This window comes from Mustelus asterias, chromosome 13 (genome assembly GCF_964213995.1).
Source record: "Mustelus asterias chromosome 13, sMusAst1.hap1.1, whole genome shotgun sequence".
Lineage (NCBI taxonomy): Eukaryota > Metazoa > Chordata > Chondrichthyes > Carcharhiniformes > Triakidae > Mustelus > Mustelus asterias.
This window is the reverse complement of record NC_135813.1, coordinates 87,180,796-87,205,589: the sequence shown is the minus strand read 5'-3', so window position 1 is coordinate 87,205,589 and position 24,794 is coordinate 87,180,796. Positions and strand designations below refer to the sequence as shown.

At 40.7% G+C, this 24,794-nt stretch overlaps 1 protein-coding gene across 3 annotated transcripts in view; it reads left to right on the top strand.

Moving 5' to 3' along the window:
• The window catches only part of dgcr8 (DGCR8 microprocessor complex subunit), a 46,836-nt gene that overhangs the window by 482 nt on the left and 21,560 nt on the right, over positions 1–24,794 (top strand). For 2 of the 3 annotated variants that reach the window (XM_078227202.1, XM_078227201.1), the window contains exons 2-7: positions 4,707–5,721; positions 7,204–7,366; positions 12,656–12,798; positions 14,379–14,727; positions 15,423–15,620; positions 23,911–24,012. In XM_078227202.1, the coding sequence (XP_078083328.1) occupies positions 5,014–5,721; positions 7,204–7,366; positions 12,656–12,798; positions 14,379–14,727; positions 15,423–15,620; positions 23,911–24,012 (1,663 nt within the window). In that variant the 5' untranslated portion in view covers positions 4,707–5,013. Of the gene's footprint in view, positions 1–4,706; positions 5,722–6,419; positions 6,495–7,203; positions 7,367–12,655; positions 12,799–14,378; positions 14,728–15,422; positions 15,621–23,910; positions 24,013–24,794 lie in introns of those variants that run through there. The other variant, XM_078227203.1, reaches the window with a different exon arrangement.

The following is a 24,794-nucleotide window of genomic DNA, read 5'->3' as shown; positions in this document are numbered from 1 at the left end:
TGAAAGATCCTGGTGTTGTTAGACTTCTTACTGTATTAATGAAAGATGTTCCACATCATGACTACTACTAATGAAAGATGCACAGAGGGGCTGAACTCATTTGGAATTTATGGGAAGATTCAGGTTGGAGGCCAATCCAACTCCTTTGTAAAAAATAAATTCCTCATGTTAGTAATTACTTTTGACCACAGTTTCTGGGTTAAAATTACACCTTTTGTATTTTTTTTAAAAAAAGTTAAATGTATTTTTTTCCTCAATTTTAACAACATTTAGATGTGATGTAACTGACTTTTTAAAAAAAATACCGAAATAAAACTTGCAGACTGAAATTTGGTTACTTTGAAATTTTGAATGCAGTACAACAGAATCACAAAATTGTTACAGAGCAGAATGAGACCATTTGGCCCATCGTGCCAGTTCTCTTCAAGAGCATTATGGCTTAGTGCCATTCTCCTGCCTTTTCCCCATACTGCTGCACGTTGTTCTATTCATATAATCATTATAATCATCTGATGCCCTTTTAAATACCTGGATTGAACCTGCCTCCACTACACTTCCAGCCAGTTGTATTCCGGACCTGAACCACTCATTGTGTGATAAAGATTTTTCTCACGTCACATTTGCTTCTTTTGCAAATCAATTTTGTGCACTCTCGTTCGTCATCCTTTGAGCGCGAACAGTTTTTCCCTACCTTCTCTGCCTAGCCCCTTAATGATTTTGAACATCTACACCAAATTTTCTCTTAGCCTTCTCTCCAAACTATCCTCATATCTGAAGTTTCTTGTCCCTGGAACCATTCTTGTGAACCTTTTCACTCTCTCCAATACATTCACATCCTATGGTGCGGTGCCTAGAACAAAGAAAATTACAGCACAGGAACAGGCCCTTCAGCCCTTCAAGCCTGCACCGACCATGCTGCCTGACTGAACTAAAACCCTCTACCCTCCCGGGGACCATATCCCTCTATTCCCATCCTATTCATGTATTTGTCAAGACGCTCCTTAAAAGTCACTACCATATCCGCTTCCACTACCTCCCCCGGCAATGAGTTCCAGGCACCCACTACACTTTGTGTAAAAAATCTGCCCCGTACATCTCCTTTAAATCTTGCCCCTCGCACCTTAAACCTGGGCCCCCTAGTAATTGATTCTTGCACCCTGGGAAAAAGTTTCTGACTATCCACTCTGTCCATGCCTCTCATAATCTTGTAGACATCTATCAGGTCGCCCCTCAACCTCCGTTGTTCCAGTGAGACCAAACCAAGTTTCTTCAACTTCCCCTCATAGCTAATGCCTTCCATACCAGGCAACACCCTGGTAAATCTTTTCTGTACCCTCTCCAAAGCCTCCACATCCTTCTGGTAGTGTGACCAGAATTGAACACTATATTCCACTATATTATAGAACTAAGGTTCTATAAAGCTGCAACGCGACTTGCCAATTTTTAAACTCAATGCCCCGGCCGATGAAGGCAAGCATGCCGTATGCCTTCTTGACTACCTTTTCCACCTGGATTGCCACTTTCAGTGACCTGTGTACCTGTACACCAAGATCCTTGGTGATTTCCTATCTGTATTAGACCTTCCAAAATGCATTACCTCACATTTGTACTGTACACAATATTCATTTTGCATCAAATTCAAAACATAATGTGTATTGCTGAAAAGAGACATGTTAAGCTTTTTTTTAAACCTTGCACTCGGGGCACTTCACAAGAATGCCACTACAACTGTTTGAGTTTAATTTTGCCATCAGACTTTTGAGTGGACCTACCTCATATTAAGCTGATCTTTCTCTACACTCTAGCTATGACTGTAACACTCCATTCTGCACTCTCTCGTTTCCTTCTCTATGTACAGTATGCTCTGTATAGCGTGCGAGAAACAATACTTTTCACAATAATACATGTGACAATAATAAATCAAATCAGCAGCGAATGCTGATGAATTGACAAGTGGACTCTGGTAGAGGTGTTTCATGGGGAATGAATCAGTTAATGGTGACTGACAGATAACTGCTAAGCATTATTTGAAATTCAAACCAGGCAGCTTGACCTTGATTGGTCAAGGCATTGTCCTGGGGATGAATCAGCAAATGGCTGTCACTTGTAACCTTTGAACTGAGTGGCTTGCTTGGCCATTTCGGAGGGCATTTAAGAGTGAACTGCATTGCTGTGGATCTGAAGACACACGCAGGCCAGACTATCATAGAAACCCTACAGTGCAGAAAGAGGCCATCTGGCCCATCGAGTCTGCACTGACCACAATTCCACCCAGGCCCTACCCCCATATCCCTCCATATTTACCCACTAATCTCTCTAACCTACGCATCTCAGGATACTAAGGGACAATTTTAGCATGGCCAATCAACCTAACCCGCACATCTTTTGGATTGGACTAGGTAAGAACGGCAGATTTTATTCCTGCAAGGACATGAGGATGGATTCTTACAACAGTTGATGATAGCTGTCATGGTCACCATTACTGAGATCAGCTTTCAATTCCAGATGTTTATTTTACTAGCTGGTGTGGCGCGATTTGAATCCATGTCTCCAGACTATTAGTTTGGGTCGCTGGAGTAGCAGCGTGAAACAGCTAGCTTCACATATTGCTCAGACTTTTGAGTTGCTCTTCCAGGGTAATCTGAGGTAGACTGGGCACTTTCAGGGCCAAAAGTGATGGCCTTAGGCCAGTTCATGGGATTCTGTGATATAGAGTGCAAAATGATCTGATCGGGTAGCCAGTATCCTGCAGGATGCCTTTGATCCACCCTACTTCAACATCAAACTTGCATGAACAGCAAATGGCTTTGGCCCTATTTACAAGGTTGCTGATAAGTCCAATCGTGTAGCGCTTGGAAATGCAAGAATCCCAACACGTAGATTGACCTGTGAAGGTATACCTTGGTGGAGAATCCCCTGACAGATTTGTCTTCTCAAACAGTATAAATTGCTGTTTCTCTGATACACGTGTTCTTGTGAAGTGTCCTGATGATTGCAAAAACTTTGCTGCGTCTCTCTTTTTTTAGCCATAACTCAAGTTCTGTACTGCCAAATGGCTAATAGTAAGAATGTGATAACATAATGATAGTGACCGCACTTGGGAGGAATTGTGTGAAACACCATGGGAGGAATTTAGTGTTAAGTGCTGTATAATTACAGATTTATCCCCTTTAATGTCAGGATGATGTGGTTAATGTGCCCCTTGACATTAGATGTTTTCTGCATCCTGATTACTTTACTTTAAGTTTAGTAATATTGCATTTCTCACACTAACACTTTTTGCATTGCTGTAATGTATGGTTTACTTCATCAACTGTTGGGTACTTGATAACTGCTTAGGGAATAGTTTTATAAAGGATTTGGAAAAGTTCCAAGTTGTAGATTTAGGTGATCTAATTCTCTGAAATATTAGACAGATTTAATGTATATAGGAATATCATGGCCTCCTTCTGCACTGTAGGGATTCTGTTTGGCCCATCGAGTCTGCACCAACCACAATCCCACCCAGACCCTATTCCCGTAACCCCACATATTTACCCTGCTAATCCCCCTGACACTAGGGTCAATTTAGCATGGCCAATCAACCCAACCCGCACATCTTTGGACTGTGGGAGGAAGCCAGAGCACCCAGAGGAAACCCACGCAGACACGGGGCGAATGTGCAAACTTCACACAGACAGTGACCCGAGGCTGGAATTGAACCTGAGTCCTTGGCGCTGTGAGGCAGCAGTGCTAACCACTGTGCCACCATGCCGCCCTTTTGAAATTATGATTTTACTAGGGTATCGAATAAAACTAGAGAAACAAATGCAAATGCACTTGTACAACTGAAGTAGTCTTTAGCAATAAAAACATAATCAGTGAACACCAATTTTCAAATACTTTTTCAGTTCTTTAAAACCTTCAACTCTGAAATTATATTTGCAGAATACTTGTGTACAAATTTCTTAATGCGTCTTTTTCTCCACTGCATCAGTCAAGGTGTCTCATTTGTTTCGATACTTTAGCAAACAAAGAATAAGTTAAAGTTTATTTATTAGTCACAGGTAAGGCTTACATTAACACTGCAATGAAGTTACTGTGAAATTCCCCTAGTTGTCACAGTCCGACACCTGTTCGGGTCAATGCACCTAACCAGCACGTCCCTCAGACTGTGGGAGGAAACTGGAGCACCCGGAGGAAACCCACACAGACATGGGGAGAATGTGCAAACTCCATACAGACAGTGACCCAAGCCGGGAATCGAACCCAGGTCCCTGGCGCTGTGAAGCAGCAGTGCTAACCACTGTGCTACCATGCTGCCCCAACAAATAAACCAACAAAATAGCCACTGAAGCTTGGCCAGTATCCTAATGTAGGGAGATGTGGCAGTCTATTTCCACACATCAAGGTTATATTTACACACACACGCACAATAAATGACTAAGTAATGGCAAGGACACCTGGGCTCTGGGAATCAAGTTCCAGGATTTTTTACATTCACCTGAGACAGCAGACTGGACATTGATTTTGTCCCACGTCCAAAAATACGACAGCTCCAACAGTGCAGCACACCTGCGTTGAAGTGTTGCCTTATGTACTCAAGTCTCTAGAGTAGGTCTTAGAACAGAGAACAAATGGGAATTTAAGACTGTGCCAGCTAGCATTGTTGTGACAACCAGGTTTTCACTGATAGAGTGATGATTGCATTTTATTGTCTCTTGCAGGTGGTGATCAGTAGAAGATGATGTCAAGGACTCAAGATGATGAACTCTTGTCTAATCGCAGGCGTTGATTAAGCTGAATACATTGTGATTTCCAATAATTGAGACAGTGATTCTGAAAGCTGTCTACTTTAATGAAAAGAACAATGTAGTCAGCTTAACTGAATCATCTGTAAAATTTGATTAGTACCATAACTTTCAGATAATTCGCTTGGACTGGCTTATGTTTAATTTCTTAATTGGGTATTTGATTAAGATATAATTTGTTCAGGACTCTTAATAGCTTAGAATTAATATTAGGTTTTGAAAGATGGAGACGTTTGGAAGTATACCACCTATGCCCAAAGAGCCACTGAATGTGGAGAATCAACCGTGTCCCCCACCTCTTCCTCCAAGTTCGCCGCCGCCTCCACCACCTCCCCTGCAAACGTCCAGTGACGCAGAAGTTATGGACGTTGGCTCTGGTGGTGATGGACTTTCAGACACTCCCGCTGGGGACTGTAACACGTGCAGCCAAGACCAGCTTGTTACGATGGAATCCACTGTCTTTAATAATCAATTTACAGCAGTATCCGGAAGCTGTCCACTGAATCCAAGAACAGCACGTCACGCACCAGCTGTTCCTAAGTTTGCCCCTGATATTAAGTTGCTCAAAGATGTAAAAATTCGAGTTGTCTTTACAGATAATAGTAAAAGCAAGGACAGACAGGTAGTTTATACTGGTGTTGAGTCTGGTGAGAAAAATATTGAATTTATCAATAGTGTGAATGGAGATTTGCATGAAACTCCTTTTGGCAGTAATAGAGTAGTGGGTTCAGGGGGCCTCTGCAGTAAAGGTACTGATAAGCAAGAAGTTGAAGACAATCAAGAGAAAAAAGTGGAATTTGCAGTACTCGATGAACTAGAAGACTTTACAGAAAACTTCGAAGCAGATGATATTGAGGGAACAGGTTTCAAATCTGAAATGATCATACAGCAGGATCACGTCGATGAAGAAGCTATGAGTTATTCATTTGAGGTATGTGAGCAGGGTTCAAAATACTCACGTGCACATGTGATTGCACGTGGAGTTATCCTTGTGTTATATAATTGCCTTGTCTACCTTTTCCTTTTTGCCCCTTTCACCTGCTTGATGCATGTAACCTTTCTTATTAAAGATTGGCCTGTCATTAAATTGCAAAAAAAAAGCACGCTGAACCTCAAAGCTTCCTAACAGTTGAGGTTTGCAGGCCATTTCAGATCAGATTTCTCAATTGTTCGCTTAATTTACATGCATCAGGTAATATGTAAAGTATTTTGAACCCTGTGTTTATTCTCCAGCTCTTTCAGATCAGCACATCCTGTCCGCCTACATAACCGTTTCAGCTGGTAGAGTTTCAGAGTCAAAAATTCAATTTATTCCTGTCCACAATGCAGCAAGCTATATTTATATTTAATTAGTGAGAGGAAGTATTTGCATTATTGATGAGTATGCAGATTGTCTTATTAAATGCAGAAATATTCTTCCATTACTACTTCGCTTCTTTTTCTGCAACTGTGGTCTTTCAGTCAGTAGAATGGATGAACAGAAATGCAAACTGCTGCGTAGTTCTGATGCCAGTCCCTTGTCTATGAATTGGTTAGTCGGAGTTGTGTCCACCCATCTGTAGGTGTGTATGGATGAACCAACTCTGAAGACTGACCAGAGCATTAGATAAAGCTCAATACAGTGATGGCATCGAACCCAGCCTGGAAGTTTAAACTCTGACAACGGAAGTGTGCAACAAGTATCTTTTGCATTTTTAGTGTATGGTATGTGTTTCAATTTGAAATAACCTGCCCATTTTATAAAGAGCCGCAAGGCTGTAATATATACAGTTTTCAGTGCTTCAAAGAAATTTATTATCATGACAAAGATATCAAATTTAAATGATGGCACTCAACGTAACGTTTTTGTAGTTATAAAATCCAGTGATAAAAACGCAAGCTTGTCTTTGGGCTCACCAGTCTAATTCTTCAGGTATGTTTATCAGTTTATGAAGCATTTTTTTTGAAGCAACCATCTTTAATTCGTTCAAAAACATTCTTTTAACTTTTTGTAGTGTTAAATATGCTTTCAAATTGCCCAGAACCAAATTGGAAATATTGGAATGATTGATTAATTGTTGCTCTGAGCTGCAACTTCGCTCCACAGAAGAACATCACCGGACTTTTGTTTGAGTAATATGTGCTCTGAAGTTAGCTGACAGGCTGAAGGTGTACATATAATATTTATTTCAGTATCCCTGTTGTTAAAAGTTTTGGGACAGCTTGGTAAATAACCAGTATTTGTGGCCATGGTTACACAACTTGGTGCAAAATCCCACAGCCTTAATTTAATGGAAGAAAAAAAGATTTAAATCGCGCAATTATTGTGTGAATGCAGCTCGAGTTTAAAAACGTTTTTTTTTCTTTTGAAATGACCCATTTAGAAATCTTCATACTATTATAGTGGGATGGCCTTCAATGCTGTATTTTACAGGATGATTTTGATAATGATGTTGATGCGCTCCTGGAAGCAGTGCTACCCCCATCCAGAAAGAGGAAACGGCTAGAAGAGGAGAACATTGGTGACAGTGACCACCAGACTGATGAAGAAACTAGTGTGCAGCCAATGATGACCAAAATTAAAACTGTGTTAAAAAGTAAGTGGATTGCACAACCTAACCTGGCCTTCCCTTTCTTGCTGAAGATATCTTACAGTTCCGACCAAACCTTACTAAGATGACAATTTTTTACATCGAATATTGTGTTGGCCAAAGATTTTACTGTGAAGACAACCACAGACTAACCTAATGGGGGGCAAGGTGGCACAGTGGTTAGCACTGCTGCCTCATAGTTCGAGGGACCCGGGTTTGATTCCCGACTTGGGTCACTGTTTGTGTGGAGTTTGCACGTTCTCCCCGTGTCTGCGCGGGTTTCCTCCGGGTGCTCCGGTTTCCTCCCACAGTCCAAAGATGTGCAGGTTAGGTTGACTGACATGCTAAATTAACCCTTAATGTCCTGGGATGTGATAGGTTAGAGGGATTAGCAGGGTAGCTAAGTGGGGATAGGACCTGGGTGGAATTGGTGTCAGTGCAGACTCGATGAGCCGAATGGCCTCCTCCTGCACTGTAGGGATTCTCTGATAATCTTTCCTTAAGTGTCGTTGAGCAGTTTAGGTTCAGAAGAATGTGAGGTGATCTAATTGAGGTTTACAAGATGATAAAAGGTATTGACGAAGTAGACGCAAAGTGGATGCTTCTTCTTCTGGCTCAATCTAGAACAGAAGGTCATAAGCTTAAGGTAAGGAGTAGCGGATTTAAAACAGAGATGAGGAGAAATTACATCTCAAAGGTGTGAATCTGTGTAATTCACTACCCCAGAGTGTGATGGTTGCCAGGACATTGAGTAAATTTAAGGCGGCGATGGACACATTTTTAATTAGTAATGGGTTGAAGGGTTATGGACAACGGGCAGGAAAGTGGGATTGAGGCTGAGAAAAGATCAGCCAGATCATATTGAATGGCGAAACACACTCGAGGGACTGAATTGCCTACTTCTGCTCCTAGATTTTATGTTCCATCCAAGTATGCATGCTTTAAAGCTAGGATCATTGTCAGTTGGAAGCTGTAACTCTGCCTGATTTATCATTTGCCTGTGTTAGCACTCCAGCTTATCACCCTGGCTAAAATCAAATTGTGACAGGCTGGAATTTGAGCCTTGGACTTTTCTGGTCTTTTTGACTCAGCAGCAGTGTTTACATAATTGTTGATGAAGCTTAAACTATAAAGTACTCTAATAGAGGATTTTTGGCTTATTCTTAACTCCGAGACTTTCGGAGCGCTGCTTCTTCATCAGGTGAGTGCAGGATTTGTTTCACAAACAGGGCATATATAGACACAAACTCAATAACAAGATAATGGTTGGAATGCGAGTCTTAACAGGTAATCAAGTCTTTACAGGTGCAGACAATGTGAATGGAGAGAGGGTTTAGCACAGGTTAAAGAGGTGTGTATTGTCTCCGGCCAGGACAGTTAGTGAGATTTTGCAAGCCCAGGCAAGTTGTGGGGGTTACAGATAGTGTGACATGAACCCAAGATCCCGGTTGAGGCTGTCCTTATGTGTGCGGAACTTGGCTATCAGTTTCTGCTTAACGATTCCGCCTTGTCGTGTGTCGTGAAGGCCGCCTTGGAGAATGCTTACCCGAAGGTCAGAGGCTGAATGCCCCCTTGACTGCTGAAGTGTTCCCCGGCAAGAAGGGAACACTCCTGCCTGGTGATTGTCAAGCGGTGTCCATTCATCCGTTGCCATAATGTCTACACGGTCTCGCCAATATACCATGCCTTGGGACATGCTTTCCTGCAGCGTATCGGGTAGACATTGCCACAAGTGACTCTTGTGACTCAGCCAACGTTGTCTACCTGATACGCTGCAGGAAAGGATGTCCTGAGGCATGGTACATTGGCGACACCATGCAGACACTATGCAAACGGATGAATGGACACCGCTCGACAATCACCTGGCAGGAGTGTTCCCTTCCTGTCAGGGAATGCTTCAAGAAGTCTCACAACACCAGGTTAAAGTCCAACAGGTTTATTTGGTAGCAAATACCATAAGCTTTCGGAGCACAGGTCCTTCGTCAGATGGGGTGGATATCTGTTCAGATATCAGATATTGAACAGATATCCACCCCATCTGACGAAGGAGCTGTGCTCCGAAAGCTTATGGTATTTGCTACCAAATAAACCTGTTGGATTTTAACCTGGTGTTGTGAGACTATCTATTGTTAAATGTGGCAGAGCTGTAAACAGCAAAATTTTATTGAATTTTAAAAAGATTGACATCCTTATTTGAAAGATGAGTTTCAGAGTTGGATAATGGAAGTGAAGTGAACTCGATCAAATCAATGAATTTGAAGCTTTTGGGGATACTGACTATATAAGCTGATATTATTGTGGCTCTCAACTCCTCTCAGGCAGTTTTAGTGCTTGCTATTCAGATGCATTTCAAACCAACACCTGGGCATTAAGAAATGTCAGATTTGTAATAATTTTTTAAGATGGTTGGGGAATCTCAGTCTATGGAAAAAATTGGGAGCCAGGACATTCAGGACTGAAAGCACAGTGGTTAGCACTGCTGCCTCACAGCACTGGGAGCCCGGGTTCAATTCTGGCCTCGGGTGACTGTCTGTGTGATTTTTATAAATGACCTGGATGAGGAAGTGGAGGGATGGGTTGGTAAGTTTGCTGATGACACAAAGGTTGGAGGTGTTGTGGATAGTGTGGAGGGATGTCAGAAGTTGCAGCGAGACATTGATAGGATGCAAGACTGGGCGGAGAAGTGGCAGATGGAGTTCAACCCACATAAGTGTGAGGTGGTTCATTTTGGCAGGTCAAATAGGATGGCGGAATATAATATTAATGGTAGGACTCTTGGCAGAGTGGAAGATCAGAAGGATCTTAGGGTCCGAGTTCATAGGACGCTCAAAGCAGCTGTACAGGTTGAGGCTGTGGTTAAGAAGGCGTATGGTGTACTGGCCTTCATCAATCGAGGACTTGAGTTTAGGAGTCGTGAGATAATGTTGCAGCTATATAAGACCCTGGTCAGACCCCACTTGGAGTACTGTGCTCAGTTCTGGTCGCCTCATTACAGGAAGGATGTGGAAGCCATAGAAAGGGTGCAGAGGAGATTTAGAAGGATGTTGCCTGGGTTGGGGAGCATGCCTTATGAGGATAGGTTGAGTGAGCTTGGCCTTTTCTCCTTGGAGAGACGAAGGATGAGAGGTGACCTGATAGAGGTGTATAAGGTATTGATCGAGTGGATAGTCAGAGGCTTTTTCCCAGAGCTGAAATGGTTGCCACAAGAGGACACAGGTTTAAGGTGCTGGGGAGTAGGTACAGAGGAGATGTCAGGGGTAAGTTTTTCACTCAGAGGGTGGTGGGTGCGTGGAATGGGCTGCCAGCAACGGTGGTGGAGGCGGATTCAACAGGGTCTTTTAAGAGACTTTTAGATAAGTACATGGAACTTAGTAAGATAGAGGGTTATAGGTAAACCTCGTAATCGCTAAGGTAGGGACATGTTCGGCACAACTTTGTGGGCTGAAGGGCCTGTATTGTGCTGTAGTTTTTCTATGTTTCTATGGGGACGTGAAGATGCTTAAGAAAAGGCAACTCGTTATCAATTTTTATATCTGTGGTTAAGTATGAATGTGATATACGAAGATTTGATGTCGGTAAAAGCTCCTATTCTCTCTCACTTGTGCTAATATTTAAGGGACAGGAGAAAGTCATTTAGCCCTTCGAGGCTGTTTCGTCATTCAATGAGATCATGGCTGATCCATGACTTAACTCCATATAATTGTCTTTAGTGAACCAAAGTTTATCAATTCCGGATTTAAAATGAATAATGTACCTGGAATCAATCTTTGTGGAAGAGAATTCCAAAATGTTATCACCCTTTTGAGTGTAGGTGTGATTCTTAATTTCATAAAATCCCTACTCTGCAGGAGGAGGCCATTCGGCCCATTGAGCCTGTGCTGACCACAATCCCATCCAGGCCCTATCCCCGTAACCTCATGTATTTACCCTGCTCGTCCCCCTAACACTAAGGGTCAATTTAGCATGGCCAATCCACCTAACCATGTCTTTGGACAGGGGAAGGAAGCTGGAGCACCCGGAGGAAACCCATGTGGACACAACAAGAATGTGCAAGGTCTACACAGACAGTCACCCGAGGCCAGAATTGAACCCGGGTTCCCAGTGCTGTGAGGCAGCAGTGCTAACCACTGTGCTTTCAGTCCTGAATGTCCTGGCTCCCAATTTTTGGGCCTTGTTCCATAGACTGAGATTCCCCAACCAGCAGAACTAATTTTTCTCTACTAGTTCCCCTTGACATCTTGAAAACTTTGAGCAAGTTACTTAATCTTTTAAATTCCAAGGAGTGCAACACAAGTTTGTGTAATCTCACTTAATTAAACCTTGAAGTCCAGGTATCATGCAAGAAAATCCACACTACGCTCCTTCCAAAGCTCGTATAGCCTTCCTAAGTTGTAGTGCCGAGACTTTTAACCCATTATGGTCCTTTAGATAATAAAGGCTAGCGTCCCATCAACTTTTTGATTATTTTCTGTAGTGTTCATGATATCTTAATGGCCTGTATATCTAACCCCAAGTCTCTTTGGATTCCTACTGCTTTTAACCTTTCACCATTTAGAAAGTATCTTTTTAAGGCCCGATGCAGATGATCTCACACTTGCCCATATCGAAATCCAGTTCCACAGTTTTACCCATTCACTTAATCTATTAATATCTCTGTTATTTTATGTTTTCATCTATGCTACTTAAAATATTGCCTATCTTTTGTGTCATTGAAAGCTTGGACATCGTGCCCTCTATCCCATCATCTAAGTTGTTAATAAATGCAATACATAGTTGAGGCCCAATTGGCAGATCCTTATGGGATACCACATCATGGGAATTAGAGTTCTTGCTATTATCCTTATTTTCTGTCTCCTGATGCTCAGTCAGTCTCCTAATCAGGTCAATAACTTGCCCTCAATTCCAGTTATGGTGACCTTTAGCAGAACTGAGAAAAGGCTGGCCTCGACTAAAACTGAGGTCTGTTTGTCATTTTTATCCTAACATTTCTGTTGGTTACCTTGTTCTCTGGCCTAAAATTCAGTGGGTTACCTGATCCTGAGTCACTGCCAATAGGTTTATAGAAAATCCTAATTTTATCTTAATTCTATTATGTATTTTCTTATTTCCTTGCTGTACCTTTCAGTTAGATTTGGGAAGCTAAGTGTTTTAATTTTTTCAATTTAAAACTTTCATCTGGATTACTCTTTTGCGGCTGCTGTTTTGTTCTGGTGATGTTCCATTCACTCTTTGTACAGTTTGTAGGAGCTGATACTTCTGCTTTGACTGGTATTAAGTTTGTTTTATTCTTTATAGATCGTGGCCGTCCACCAAGTGAACCCCTTCCCGATGGCTGGATCATGACATTCCATAATTCTGGTATTCCAGTTTACCTGCACAGGGAAACCAGGGTGGTTACTTGGTCTCGACCTTATTTCTTAGGAACCGGAAGCATCAGGGTAGGAAAAACATTAAGTAATGCATCTTGAAAATAGTTACATGATCCATTTTCTGCTGAAGGCAGTGACTTGTTTTTAAGTTAACTTTTGGGATATGGGCGTACTAATCATGCCACATTTGTTGTCATTGAATGGTGCTTTTTGGATCTTAATTCATGATTTTTCTTTATTCTTCAATGGGATGTGGGAATCAGTGACAAGACCAGCATTTGTTGTGCATCACTAATTGTCCTTGAACTGAATGACTTGCTGGGCCATTTCAGAGAGTCATTAAGTGTCAGTCACATTGCTGTGGGTCTGGAACCAGACCAGGTTAAGTTGGCGGATTTCCTTCCCTAGAGGGCATTAATGAACCAGGTGGGTTTTTATGACAATAGTTTTGTGGTTGCCAGTGCTGAGACGAATTACAAGTTCAGATTTTATTAATTGATTTTAAATTCCACCAGTGGTAGAATTCGTCACCAGAGTATTAGCTCTGGATTGCTAGTCCAGTGATGTTACGGTTAGACCTCAGCTACAGTCCATGGGGATCTCCACTGGGGCTGACTTGGTGAGTGTAGGGTGAGCTATTTTTGCAATTTTACTCGAGGTTAAGTGGATAGCAGTTGATGGCTAATTTTATTCCCCTCGTCTAACCCAGGAATGGTGAGTTTATTTACACCAGAAGCTCTTGTGGCTAAGTTAAGACTGTAGGTCTTGGATTGAACCCAAGTTAATTTTGACCTTCCTATTTGGATTCTGATTTTCTGAAAACCATTGCAGAAATATGTTTAGTTCCTTGAGCTATGTTCTAACGTGGGTGCTACGATTTATCGTGTAACTCCTTTATTTCTTCTCAACTCACTCTGCCAATTTAACTCTGCAGAAAATAAGCTACAGTGGTAATGTATTAATTTTGAAAACAGTGAATTTTGTTTGTGTGCAGAGTGGATTGTGGCTATTTCTAATTGGCAAGGCATGAAAATGTATAACTGCATTTTCTCATTTCACACTTCATGTGTTCTTATCCATTGGAATGGTAGACAATGCTACCTGTAATTTTTTTCAAAGCTACAGGCCTTAATGTAGCATTTTTTTTCTCTTCTTTCCTTCTAATTCCCTAGCCAAGTGTTAGCCTCAGCCAGGCTGAATGTATTGTTTACTATCGCTCTCCCTTTTGTTATCTCCACAGTGCATATTGTGGAAAATGCTTCTTCTGTCACAACTTCTCTATACTGCTTTGTTAGAATTTTCCATGTGATGTGCAAGAAAAGCATGGGTGGGTGACTTGAACTTGGTATGTTTTATTTTTTTCCCATCTCCAAGTGTTGCCTTTACCGGTCCTTAATGGGCAATATGCAATCTGCAGGGGCCTCCTTCTAAGTTGATTGCTGAGAGACATGCAATCAGTATCTGCTTGTGAACATGGCCCATCTTTCTTCTTGTATTCTTTTTGGTACTTGACATCGTGGTCTTGCCTTGGTATTTCCATGCTAATATCCTTTCATCAATCAGCAAGTTCAGTTGTTTTTACCGAATGTCTCTTGGAAATCTTGTGCGTAAGTGGATCCAAAGTTTATTTTTATTTTTGTTCTGCGCAGAAACATGATCCTCCGCAGAGCAGCATTCCCTGTCTACACTATATGAAAATGAGAGACCAAGAAGAGAGAGAGCAGAATAAGCTGGCTAGTAATGGAGAGATAACCAAAGTGACCACGAATGGAGAAATATCTCCAGAAAATTGTGAGAACGCACCTATAGAAATAAATGAGAAACTAGACTACACTGCCACTGATCACAACTCTGTTACTAATTCAGTACCTCTCAGTAGCTCAGGTACAATATACTCTAAATCCTTAGACGAAAGAGACCCCTTGGGTGGAATCATTGCAGCAGGAGCCCTTGGACAGGTGAAGGCTAAAGTAGAAGTATGCAAAGAGGAATCTGTTGGTAAGATGATTCTTGATCATATCTGAAATAGAAGGATAAATGTTATTTGCATTTGTAATGTCTGTCTGTCAGTATGGAGGTGTGCATGTGTGCAGTGGTTTTTGATTTGTTTCTCACTTAAGTTCTCCATGACAAAGAGGGCCTGCTGCCAGGCCTTTACCACGTCATTTGGGCTTCAGTTGCATCGAGGAGGTAGGTGGTGACTCAACCACTTGAATCTTTTGTTGCATGCTGCCTTTCTCTTGGCAAGTATCAAGTCCACACCGCACTGCCCTATGATGGCACAGCCAAAATTTAGAATACCATTATATAAGATTTTGAACTGCCTTTTCTGAAGGGCCGAATTTAAAAACTTCACCTGTCTTTTGGCAAATTACATTATTGTTCCTTGGAAGAGCTTGTGTCTGAAGTCTGCTACAAATATTGTGTTTATCACCCAGATAGTCATCACGTTAAGGTAGTTGCGATTATGATTTGCTGTCACAGATAGCTATTTGCTGTCACAGATAGCTTTGATTGAGTAGTACGAAATGAATCTTAAGGAAATTTCCGTACAAAAGTAATTACATTTCAACTAACTTTCCAAATTTGTTCCTGGGACTGTAAGTCTAGAAAAGTACACTGAATGCAGATTTCTCCTGTTCACTTTCCCATTATATTATTTATGCAATTAAAAAAATCTGCAACATTTCCAGCTATTGAGGAATTTAAAAAATACCTGGAAAAACGCTTTGATTTCGAACAAGTCACTGTGAAGAAATTTAGGACCTGGGCTGAACGGCGTCAGTTTAATCGGGAGATGAAGCGGAAGCAAGCAGAAGCGGAACGGCCGATTTTGCCAGCCAATCAAAAGCTCATTACACTCTCAGTCCAGGATGCACCTACGAAAAAAGGTAAAAGCAAATGGTAATTTTGCACCAAATTATACAGCTGGTTGGAATTATGCCTCTTAACATCTTTCAGAAAGTGAACTTGCACTTTGGATGCATACAAGGGTTTTCAGACCTGATACCCACAGCTATATATTAGGGTGTTGGTATTGGCATCAATGTTTAATTCATGCTATGGTGGTTTTATTTTTCCTCCCCAAACACCCCCCCAGCCCCATTTGAGTTGAAGGCTGAAGAACATTCAGTTTACGTCGGGACATGTGAATTAGGAGCAGGAGTATGCCACTCAGCTTCTCCAGCCTGTTCCGCCATTCAGTGAGATCATGGCTGATCTGATTTAACCGTAATCCCACATTCCTGCCTACCCCAATAATCAAGAATCTATCTCACTCTGCTTTAAAAACATTCAAAGACTCTGCTTCGAACCACCTTTTGTGGACGAGGGTTCAAAAAAACTCCCGTTTCTCAGAGAAAGAAATTCTCCTCATCTCTGTCTTACGTGAACAACCCCCTATTTTTCAAAAGCATCCCCTAGTGTTAGATTCTGTCACGAGTCATAGAGTCACAGAGGTTTACAGCATGGAAACAGGCCCTTCGGCCCAACTTGTCCATGCTGCCCTTTTTTTTAAAACCCCTAAGCTAATCCCAATTGCCCACATTTGGCCCATCTTCCCCATGTAACTGCCTAAATGCTTTTTAAAAGACAAAATTGTACCCGCCTCTACTACTATGGCAGCTTGTTCCAGACACTCACCACCTTGTGTGTGAAAAGATTGCCCCTCTGGACACTTGTATTTCTCCCCTCTCACCTTAAACCTATGCCCTCTAGTTTTAGACTCTCCTACCTTTGGGAAAAGATATTGACTATCTAGCTGATCTGTGCCCCTCATTATATTATAGACCTCTATAAGATCACCCCTCAGCCTTCTACGCTCCAGAGAAAAAAAGTCCCAGTCTATCCAGCCTCTCCTTATAACTCAAACCATCAAGTCCCGGTAGCATCCTAGTAAATCTTTTCTGCACTCTTTCTAGTTTAATAATATCCTTTCTATAATAAGGTGACCAGAACAGTTCACAGTATTCCAACTGTGGCCTTACCATACACAGGAAATATTCTCTCCACATTCACTCTGTCAAGACCCCTCAGGATCTTAAAGGTTTTGATCAAGTTGCCTCTTACTCTTCTAAACTCTTATAATGGATACAAACCTAACCTGTCCAACCTTTCCTGATAAGACACCCACCCATTCCAGGTGTTGGCTTGGTAAACGTTCTCCGAATTGCTTCCAACATATTTGCATCTTAAATAAGGTGATCAATACTATAACAATACTCCAAAAGTGGTCTCACTATTGCCCTGGCCCTGTATAGCTGGAAGCATAACTTTTGTATTCAATTTCCCTTGCAATTAATGATAACATTTATTAGCTTTCAAATTACTTGCTCTACCTGTATACTGGCCTTTTGTGATTCATGCACTAGGAAGCTAGATCCCTCAGCATTTCCGAGCTCTGCAATCTCTTGTCATTTACATATTATGTTTTTTTAATTCTTCCTTCCAAAATGGACAATTCTATATTTTCCCACATTATACTCCATTTGCCAGATCTTTGCCCACCTGTTTAACTTACCGATGTCCCTTTGTAGCCATCTTATGTTCTCTTCAAGTTATTTGGCAATCATCCATACAATCCCTTCATCCAAGTTATTTACATAAATTGTTAACAGTTAAGGTCCCAACACAGATCCCTGTGCTACACCACTCATTAAATTTTGCCAACCAGAAAAAGACACTCTGCTTCCTGTTAGTCAGTCAATCTTCTATTCATGCCAATATGTTACCCCCATAATAGCTGTTATTTTACACAGTAAACTTTGATGCACTTTATCAAATGCATTCTGTAAATCTAAATACACTGCATCCATCTGTTCCCCTTTACCTACAGCATGTTGTTACTACTTCAAAAAACTCCCATAAGTTGGCTAACCATGACTTCCCTTTCACTAAACCACGGTGACTCTGCCTAATTACCTTGAAGTTATTCAAGTGTCCTGCTATAACTTCTTTAATAATAGCTTCCAATATTTTCCCCACAACAGATCCTAGGCTCACTGGCCTGTAGTTTCCCACTTTCTGTCACTCTACCTTTTTTGAATAATTTGCTATCTCCCAATCTAATGGAACCTTCCCCGAATCTAAGGACTTTAGGAAAATTAAAACCACTGCATCAACTATCTCACTGGGCACTTTTTAAGACCTTGGAATGAAGTATATCAGGACCTGGGCTCTTGTCAGCCCACAACTCTAACAATTTGCTCAGTACCATTTCTCTGATGACTGTAATTCTCCTGAGTTTCTTCCTCTTTTCCATTTCCTGGTTCATAGCTACTTCTTGTATGTTACTTGTATCCTCTATAGTGAAGACTGATGAGATCTGCCATCTCCTTGATTTTTATTATTGATTCTCCAGACTCATTTTCTATAGAACCAGCACTCACCGTAACTTTTTTAAAAAATGCTTAGGAAAATTCTTACCATCTGTTTTTATATTTCTGTCTTCTGGTGTGACGGTATAAGTGTAGAAGATTGGCATTGCTCCACTGTGACTTGCCTTTTCTGTTCAAATTAGTTTTCTACCATTGTCCAAAAACACATTTTTGTTCTATTTCAAACAGTTGACATTTTTCACAAGTGTACACCTGGAACATCTCCAACCAAAAAGGGTTACCTCTGTACGTGATCTGTTCTGGGATAAGTGACAGACTAAACTCTGTTGATTGTTCTCTCTGGGAGGAAGTTCATTGTCTCTCAAGTACTTGACAAACACACAGCTTGAAGTCTCAAGAATAATTAGGAAAATTGGAAAGAATTTCATGGATAATTTTCTCCAGGTTATTCTTTAAAAAGTCGTGTGGATTGCTTTGCAGTGAGAAGTTGCCCATAAATTATTTGGATACATGTATCCCAATTATGGAATGGAATTATCTACATTTAATGACTCAGATAACTGTTTTTTGTGTACATTTGCGTAGAATAAAAATAATTTATTGTTAATTATGTTTTTAGGCTAGCAACAGGATATATGGATTGATATTTGAGAATATACAGTGAATATAGATTGTTCTGTTTTAGATATTACACCTGACTGTTGCAATCTTTTAATATCAGTGATGTAGTACAAGTATATTTTAAAACTTGTTTTGGAAGCAAGAAAAGAATTAACCGTTAGTTTGTTCATTTCAACTGAAGACTCACTCCCTACAGTTTCTAAGTTCCAGGGTAAGCCGGACTGCCTCTGGAACCGCCAGGCTTTTGGAACCTCTCTTGGTTTAGTCTTTATGTTCATATTTTTGGTCAACTTTTAGCATATTTGGAAATCTAAAAAACTTCATGCTGCTTTACAAGTTCTACAATGGAGGACTATACCTTTACAATATCGTGAACTCTTTGGCTACGGATTCTAGCTCTTAACGAGCAGTACTGTTATTTTCTCATGATTAGCTTTCAGTCAATCTATAATGTTAATTTGGGATAGCAACCAAATGTTTTTCTTGAATGTTTTAAAGCATCTTTCAATAACTCGTTCCATGTTGATTTGAAAGTCTACACTTCCATAGACTACTAACTGGTGGGAAAGTATCTTGAGCACTTCTTTTGGGCGTGTACTTGTTCAGTCTATGATTGGTCAGGCAGTTGGAATTGTTGGCAACTGTTTGCAGGAGGCTGTTTTTAGTATTCTGGACCAGAATCCCTAATTACATTCGGAAGCCAGACGAGACCCCAACACTTTTTCTATTTTGGTATAAATGTGAGGAAAGGATACTTCCTTTCAGGAATGATTCCACTGACAAATTAGGGGTATTTTTATAGTAAAACAAACTTTATTTACCAACACAGTTTAAATATAACGAACAAATGAAGAAATTTAACTATTAACAGTTGAACGATATTTAACTTTGAAAGGAAGCAATTTACTTTCTAGCTCATGATTGTTTCAGTTCCAAATAAGCAACTCTTACAGACTTAAAATGCCACTTTAAATTCAGTTAGCAACCATAAATATACTTGCTATATATTGTATTAACAGTCTTAAGCTTTCAGAGAGAAAATGAGTTTTAGAGCAGTTTGCAGACCTCTTTCTTCTGCAGACTCCCAGCTGGGACCAACTCTAAAACTGCAAATGCACATTTTGCTCTGCTACAGACCCAACTTATATGATCCTGTCAATCAGCTTGAATCAAAAACCCCAGGGGACCTTCTTGTACAATCACAAGTCCATTAACCTGGCTGAAATTGAGTTATTAACTTGCTTTCACACCCTTGATTCCCTTAAACAAGAAAAACAATGTATATATTTATATTAATTACACTTGTGTCATCATACTGCAACACCAGCTGATTTTGGCAGTCCCAAGTGGAGGTGAGTATCACTGAGGAAATGAGGTGCAGATAAAGGTTGAATGGTCTTTCTCTGCACTGTATCATTCTATGGTTCTACGCTGGACATTCTTGAACAGCTGACATTTTCATTTTATCCTTGGGCTGAAAGACAGTGAAAATCCAAGACTTGCATTTGTATAGCACCTTTCATGACCTCTGACTCTTTGGGACATGCAATGAACCGTTTCAGTTTTAGTGGCTGTTGTAATGTAGAAAATGTGACAACCAATTTGTGCAGAGTGGAGTGCCACAAAAAACCATTTTGGTAGGAATAACAGCAAAATGGATGACCTCATTTTGATGACCTCAAAATGATTATTTAAATGGTAAAAAATTGCAGCATGCTGCTGTGCAGAGGGACCGGGGTGTCCTTGTACATGAATCACAAAAAGCTGGTTTGTAGGTGCAGCAGGTAATTAAGAAAGCAAATAGAATTTTGTCCTTCATTGCTAGAGGGGTGGAGTTTAAAAACAGGGAGTTTATGTTGCAGCTGTATAAGATGCTGGTGAGGCCACAACAGGAGCACTCTGTAGTTTTGGTCTCCTTACTTGAGAAAAGATACACTGGCACTGGAGGGGGTGCAGAGGAGATTCACTGGATTGATTCCGGAGTTGAGAGGGTTGGCTTATGAGGAGAGACTGAGTAGACTGGGACTATGCTCATTGGAAGAATAAGGGGAGATCTTATAGAAACATGTAAGATTATGAAGGGAATATCTAAGATAGAATCAGGGAGGTTGTTTCCACTGGCAGGTGAAACTAGAACTAGGGGGCATGGCCTCAAAATAAAGGGGAGCAGATTTAGGACTGAGTTGAGGCAGACCTTCTTCACACAAAGGATTGTGAATCTGTGGAATTCCCTGCCCAGCAAAGCAGTTAAGGTTATTTCATCGAATGTTTTTAAGGCAAGGATCGATAAGTTTTTGAACAGTAAAGAAATTAAGGGTTTTGGTGAGCGGGCGAGTAAGTGAAGCTGAGTCCACGAAAAGATCAGCCATGATTTTATTGAATGGCAGAGAAGGCTCAAGGGGCCAGATGGCCTACGCCTACCCTTAGTTTTTATGTTCTTCCTTTTGTGAAGTTGGTGAATGCTTCTATTTTATTGTAGCATTTCAAGGAAATATGCATCATTCACATGGAGTGTAGACTTTTATTCTCTGAAAAGTCTATTTCAGAAGTCCATATCAGACCTCACTTGTCATTTGTACAGTGTGTACTCTGGCTGGACGTTTAAGAACATGAGACAACTTGGCCCATGAAGCAAAAGACAAGGCTGAAGCGTCTGCAACAACTTCGGCTAGAAGCAAGTGGCATTTAGCCACCTCCAGAGGTCCAAACTGTTACAGAATCTAGTATCTGCCCAATTCCATTTCCTTCATATAATATCAAGAAACGGCAGTTTGTCCTGGATACAACAAAAGTTGTGGGTCTTGACAGCCCAGTGGAAGACATGCTCCAGAATGAGCTATGCCTTGAGTTAGGCTGTTCAGATACAGCTACATCACTGATATCTACCTAGTAATGTGGATGTTTGTCCAATTATGTCTTGGCCACCAAAAGCAGCAAAAGTATAATTGACTAGTGATTGTCCCATCAATATACTCTCGACTCTCAATCATCAGTGAAGTGATGAAAGGGCTTATCAACATGCTGTCAAGTGACGCTTAGCTTGCCTGGATGAGTCTTCCTTTAACAATCCAGGAAAAGAGTTTGCACCTTACCCATCACCTTAAGCATTCACTTACTCTGCCACTGATGCATAGAGGGAGAAATGTGCATCGTCTGCAAGATGCACTACAGAAGTTTGCTTCTTTGTCTACTATCTCGAAAGACAAGGGCAGCAGGTGCATGGGAACACCACCACCTGCAAACTCCCTTTCAAATCACATAGAACATTGAACATTACAGCACAGTACAGGCCCTTCGGCCCTCGATGTTGCACCGACCAGTGAAACCAATCTAAAGCCCATCTAACCTACACTATTCCAATATTATCCATATGTTTATCCAATGACCATTTAAATGCCCTTAATGTTGGCGAGTCCACTACTGCTGCAGGCAGGGCATTCCACGCCCTTAACACTCTCTGAGTGAAGAACCCATCTCTGACATCTGTCCTATATCTATCACCCCTCAATTTAAATCTATGTCCCCTCGTGCTAGCTATCACCATCTGAGGAAAAAGGCTCTCACTATCCACCCTGTCTAATCCTCTGATGCCATCAAGATTTGGAAATATATTGCTGCTCCTTGAACTCCCACCCTAACAGCATTTGGAATACCTACACCGTATGGACTAGAGTAGTTGAAGAATGTTACCTTCTTAATGGCTTTGTTAAGAGAGTCTATATCCCATTTTTAAAAAAAGGCTTACTACCTCTATTCATGTTCATTTCTATTTCCTTCTCTTGTGGAACTCAAAAATTAAGATGTTTTCTTTGCTTGCACTCCCACGCACATCACCACTATAGTGACTTGTGAATTTGTGTCATCTGGCTCTATTAATATCCCCAAGAGCTTCAGTTTCTTTTCTTGACAGGATTTGATTTAATTCTGCTGTCGGATGTGGAGGGAAGGAAGTTCTTAAACTTGAAGCTTGTAAATTTTAAAATGTTATTCTGACATTTTGTGTCTTATCCGCATCTTTCTTCATTTTAAACACCTGTGTCATTGTTTCTCAGTCTTTTCCCAAGTGAAAATAATTGTTGGCTGAGTCATTCTTTATAAATTAATCTCCTAACACCTGGAATCATCCTTGCCATTCTTTGAACTCCATTTTTTTCCAGGGAGGGTTGTGAGTAATGTCTAATATTGTACGATAGATTGTGAGCCTGTGGTATGAGGGACAAGTCCATTGAAAAAAAAGGCATGGTTCTGCGGCTATATCAAATTTTGGGGGAAATTTCAAACCATTTTAGCTGCCGTGAGTCCATTGCTCCTTTCATAATTCTCATTTTTCCCATTCTACTTGTGCTCCATCTTGTCATCCCAATTTCTCTATCCATGCTCCATCCTTTTATCTCCAAGGTCTACCCAAGACCTCCAGCTTTATCCCTGCCTAACACCTAGGTCCACTCGATCAGTCGAGGTCTTCGTCCCTTTCACAGGGACTATTTCAATTGCTTTTGCTTCCATTCCAAATATTCAATCCAACTGCCCAACTAAAAAGTTGCTTTCCTCCATGGACTATTGCATGCAAGCCAATATTGAAATCGTGATCAGTGCAATGGGGAATCTTCTACTGTATCTGTATTTGTTATGGCACAATGAAGAAATCTGTGCACCATATTCCAGTAATGGCCTCAACAATGACCTACATAAAGTCTTAACTTCTGGTTATTGATTGCCTTCCGGCTACACCACAATGTCCAATTTACCTGTTGACAGATTCTTCACCTTTCGATTTGGAATCCAATTACATTTCAACAACTTGCATTTAGTTACAAAAAGTACTGTTACCTAGAATATAAAAATGTATAAAATGACCTTGACAGATGGGGAAAATTGAGCCATTAAATAGACAGATTGTGTAACAGATAATGAACCATAAAAAAAATCAAAATAAATTACTTGTCCTGTATCTGTTTATAAGTTGCATTAATCATTATTACTGAATTGACCATTAAATGGAAATTTGATTGAACAAATATAAAGCATTAATCAAGTGTATGATTTATTTCATAAGGGATGAATGATTAATTTAGTGATGGTACTTAATCTGGATGCTGCATTGCAGTTAATGAAATCTTTATATTTAGCATTCCGAGCACAATCCACTAGGACCTGAAATTACTTGTGATTGAACCTTTCTTTGAATTAAATCAGAATTAATATTCTGTAATTTCTTTGTCAGAGTTTGTCATTAATCCAAATGGGAAATCAGAAGTTTGCATACTGCACGAATATATGCAAAGGGTCCTGAAAGTTCGCCCTGTTTACAATTTTTTTGAATGTGGTAAGTCTCCTTTTGTGAGCGTTTTTTTACAAGTTTTAAAAGTATTATTCCTGCTCCATTTGTCTCTGTTGAAGAGGGCAGCTAACCAGAACTGCAGACTGCTTTAAAACAATATTGCATGGCGGGAAAACTCCCCCCTCCCTGTAAGTTAATTTGGCTTGGGTCACCGTGTTTATAATTGGACAGAGTGAGTGCTAATCTTAACTAGGGCTGCTGCTCATCACTGTAGAGTTATAACGAGTGTACTAAAGTACAGTGGTATTAAGTGAGGCCTGGCTTGATTTTCAGAAGTACAATTATGTTTGCCTTGGCATTGGAAAAGGTAGTGGCATGGAATAAAACATTTGCTAACAAATATAAGAAACGCAGTAGTACCATGGTGATGATATTGGACTGAACACAGATGTTGAGTGCACAAGCCCTATTATAGTAAATTGTGAAATTGAATTCGGTAAATCTGGTAATTTGTGGATTGGTGCCAGAAATAAAACTGATCCAAAAGCCGCGGGATTGTCAGAAAAACCCATTCAAGGAAGGGGATCTTCTACCTCTGCTTTGCCTGGCCTATGTAATTCTAGATCACATGGCTTACTCTTAATGTCCTCTGTACCCTCAAACCACTCAATTGTCTTGGTAACTAAGGATAAACAATAAATGTAACGTCACTGTTATTATTTACTTCCTGAGAACCAGGTTTAAACTCCCTGTACCTAGCAACTGTGTGAACTGCCTTGGTAATACAAGTGTGAGATTTCCAAAGCTATGGGCCTGGAAGTAAGCAG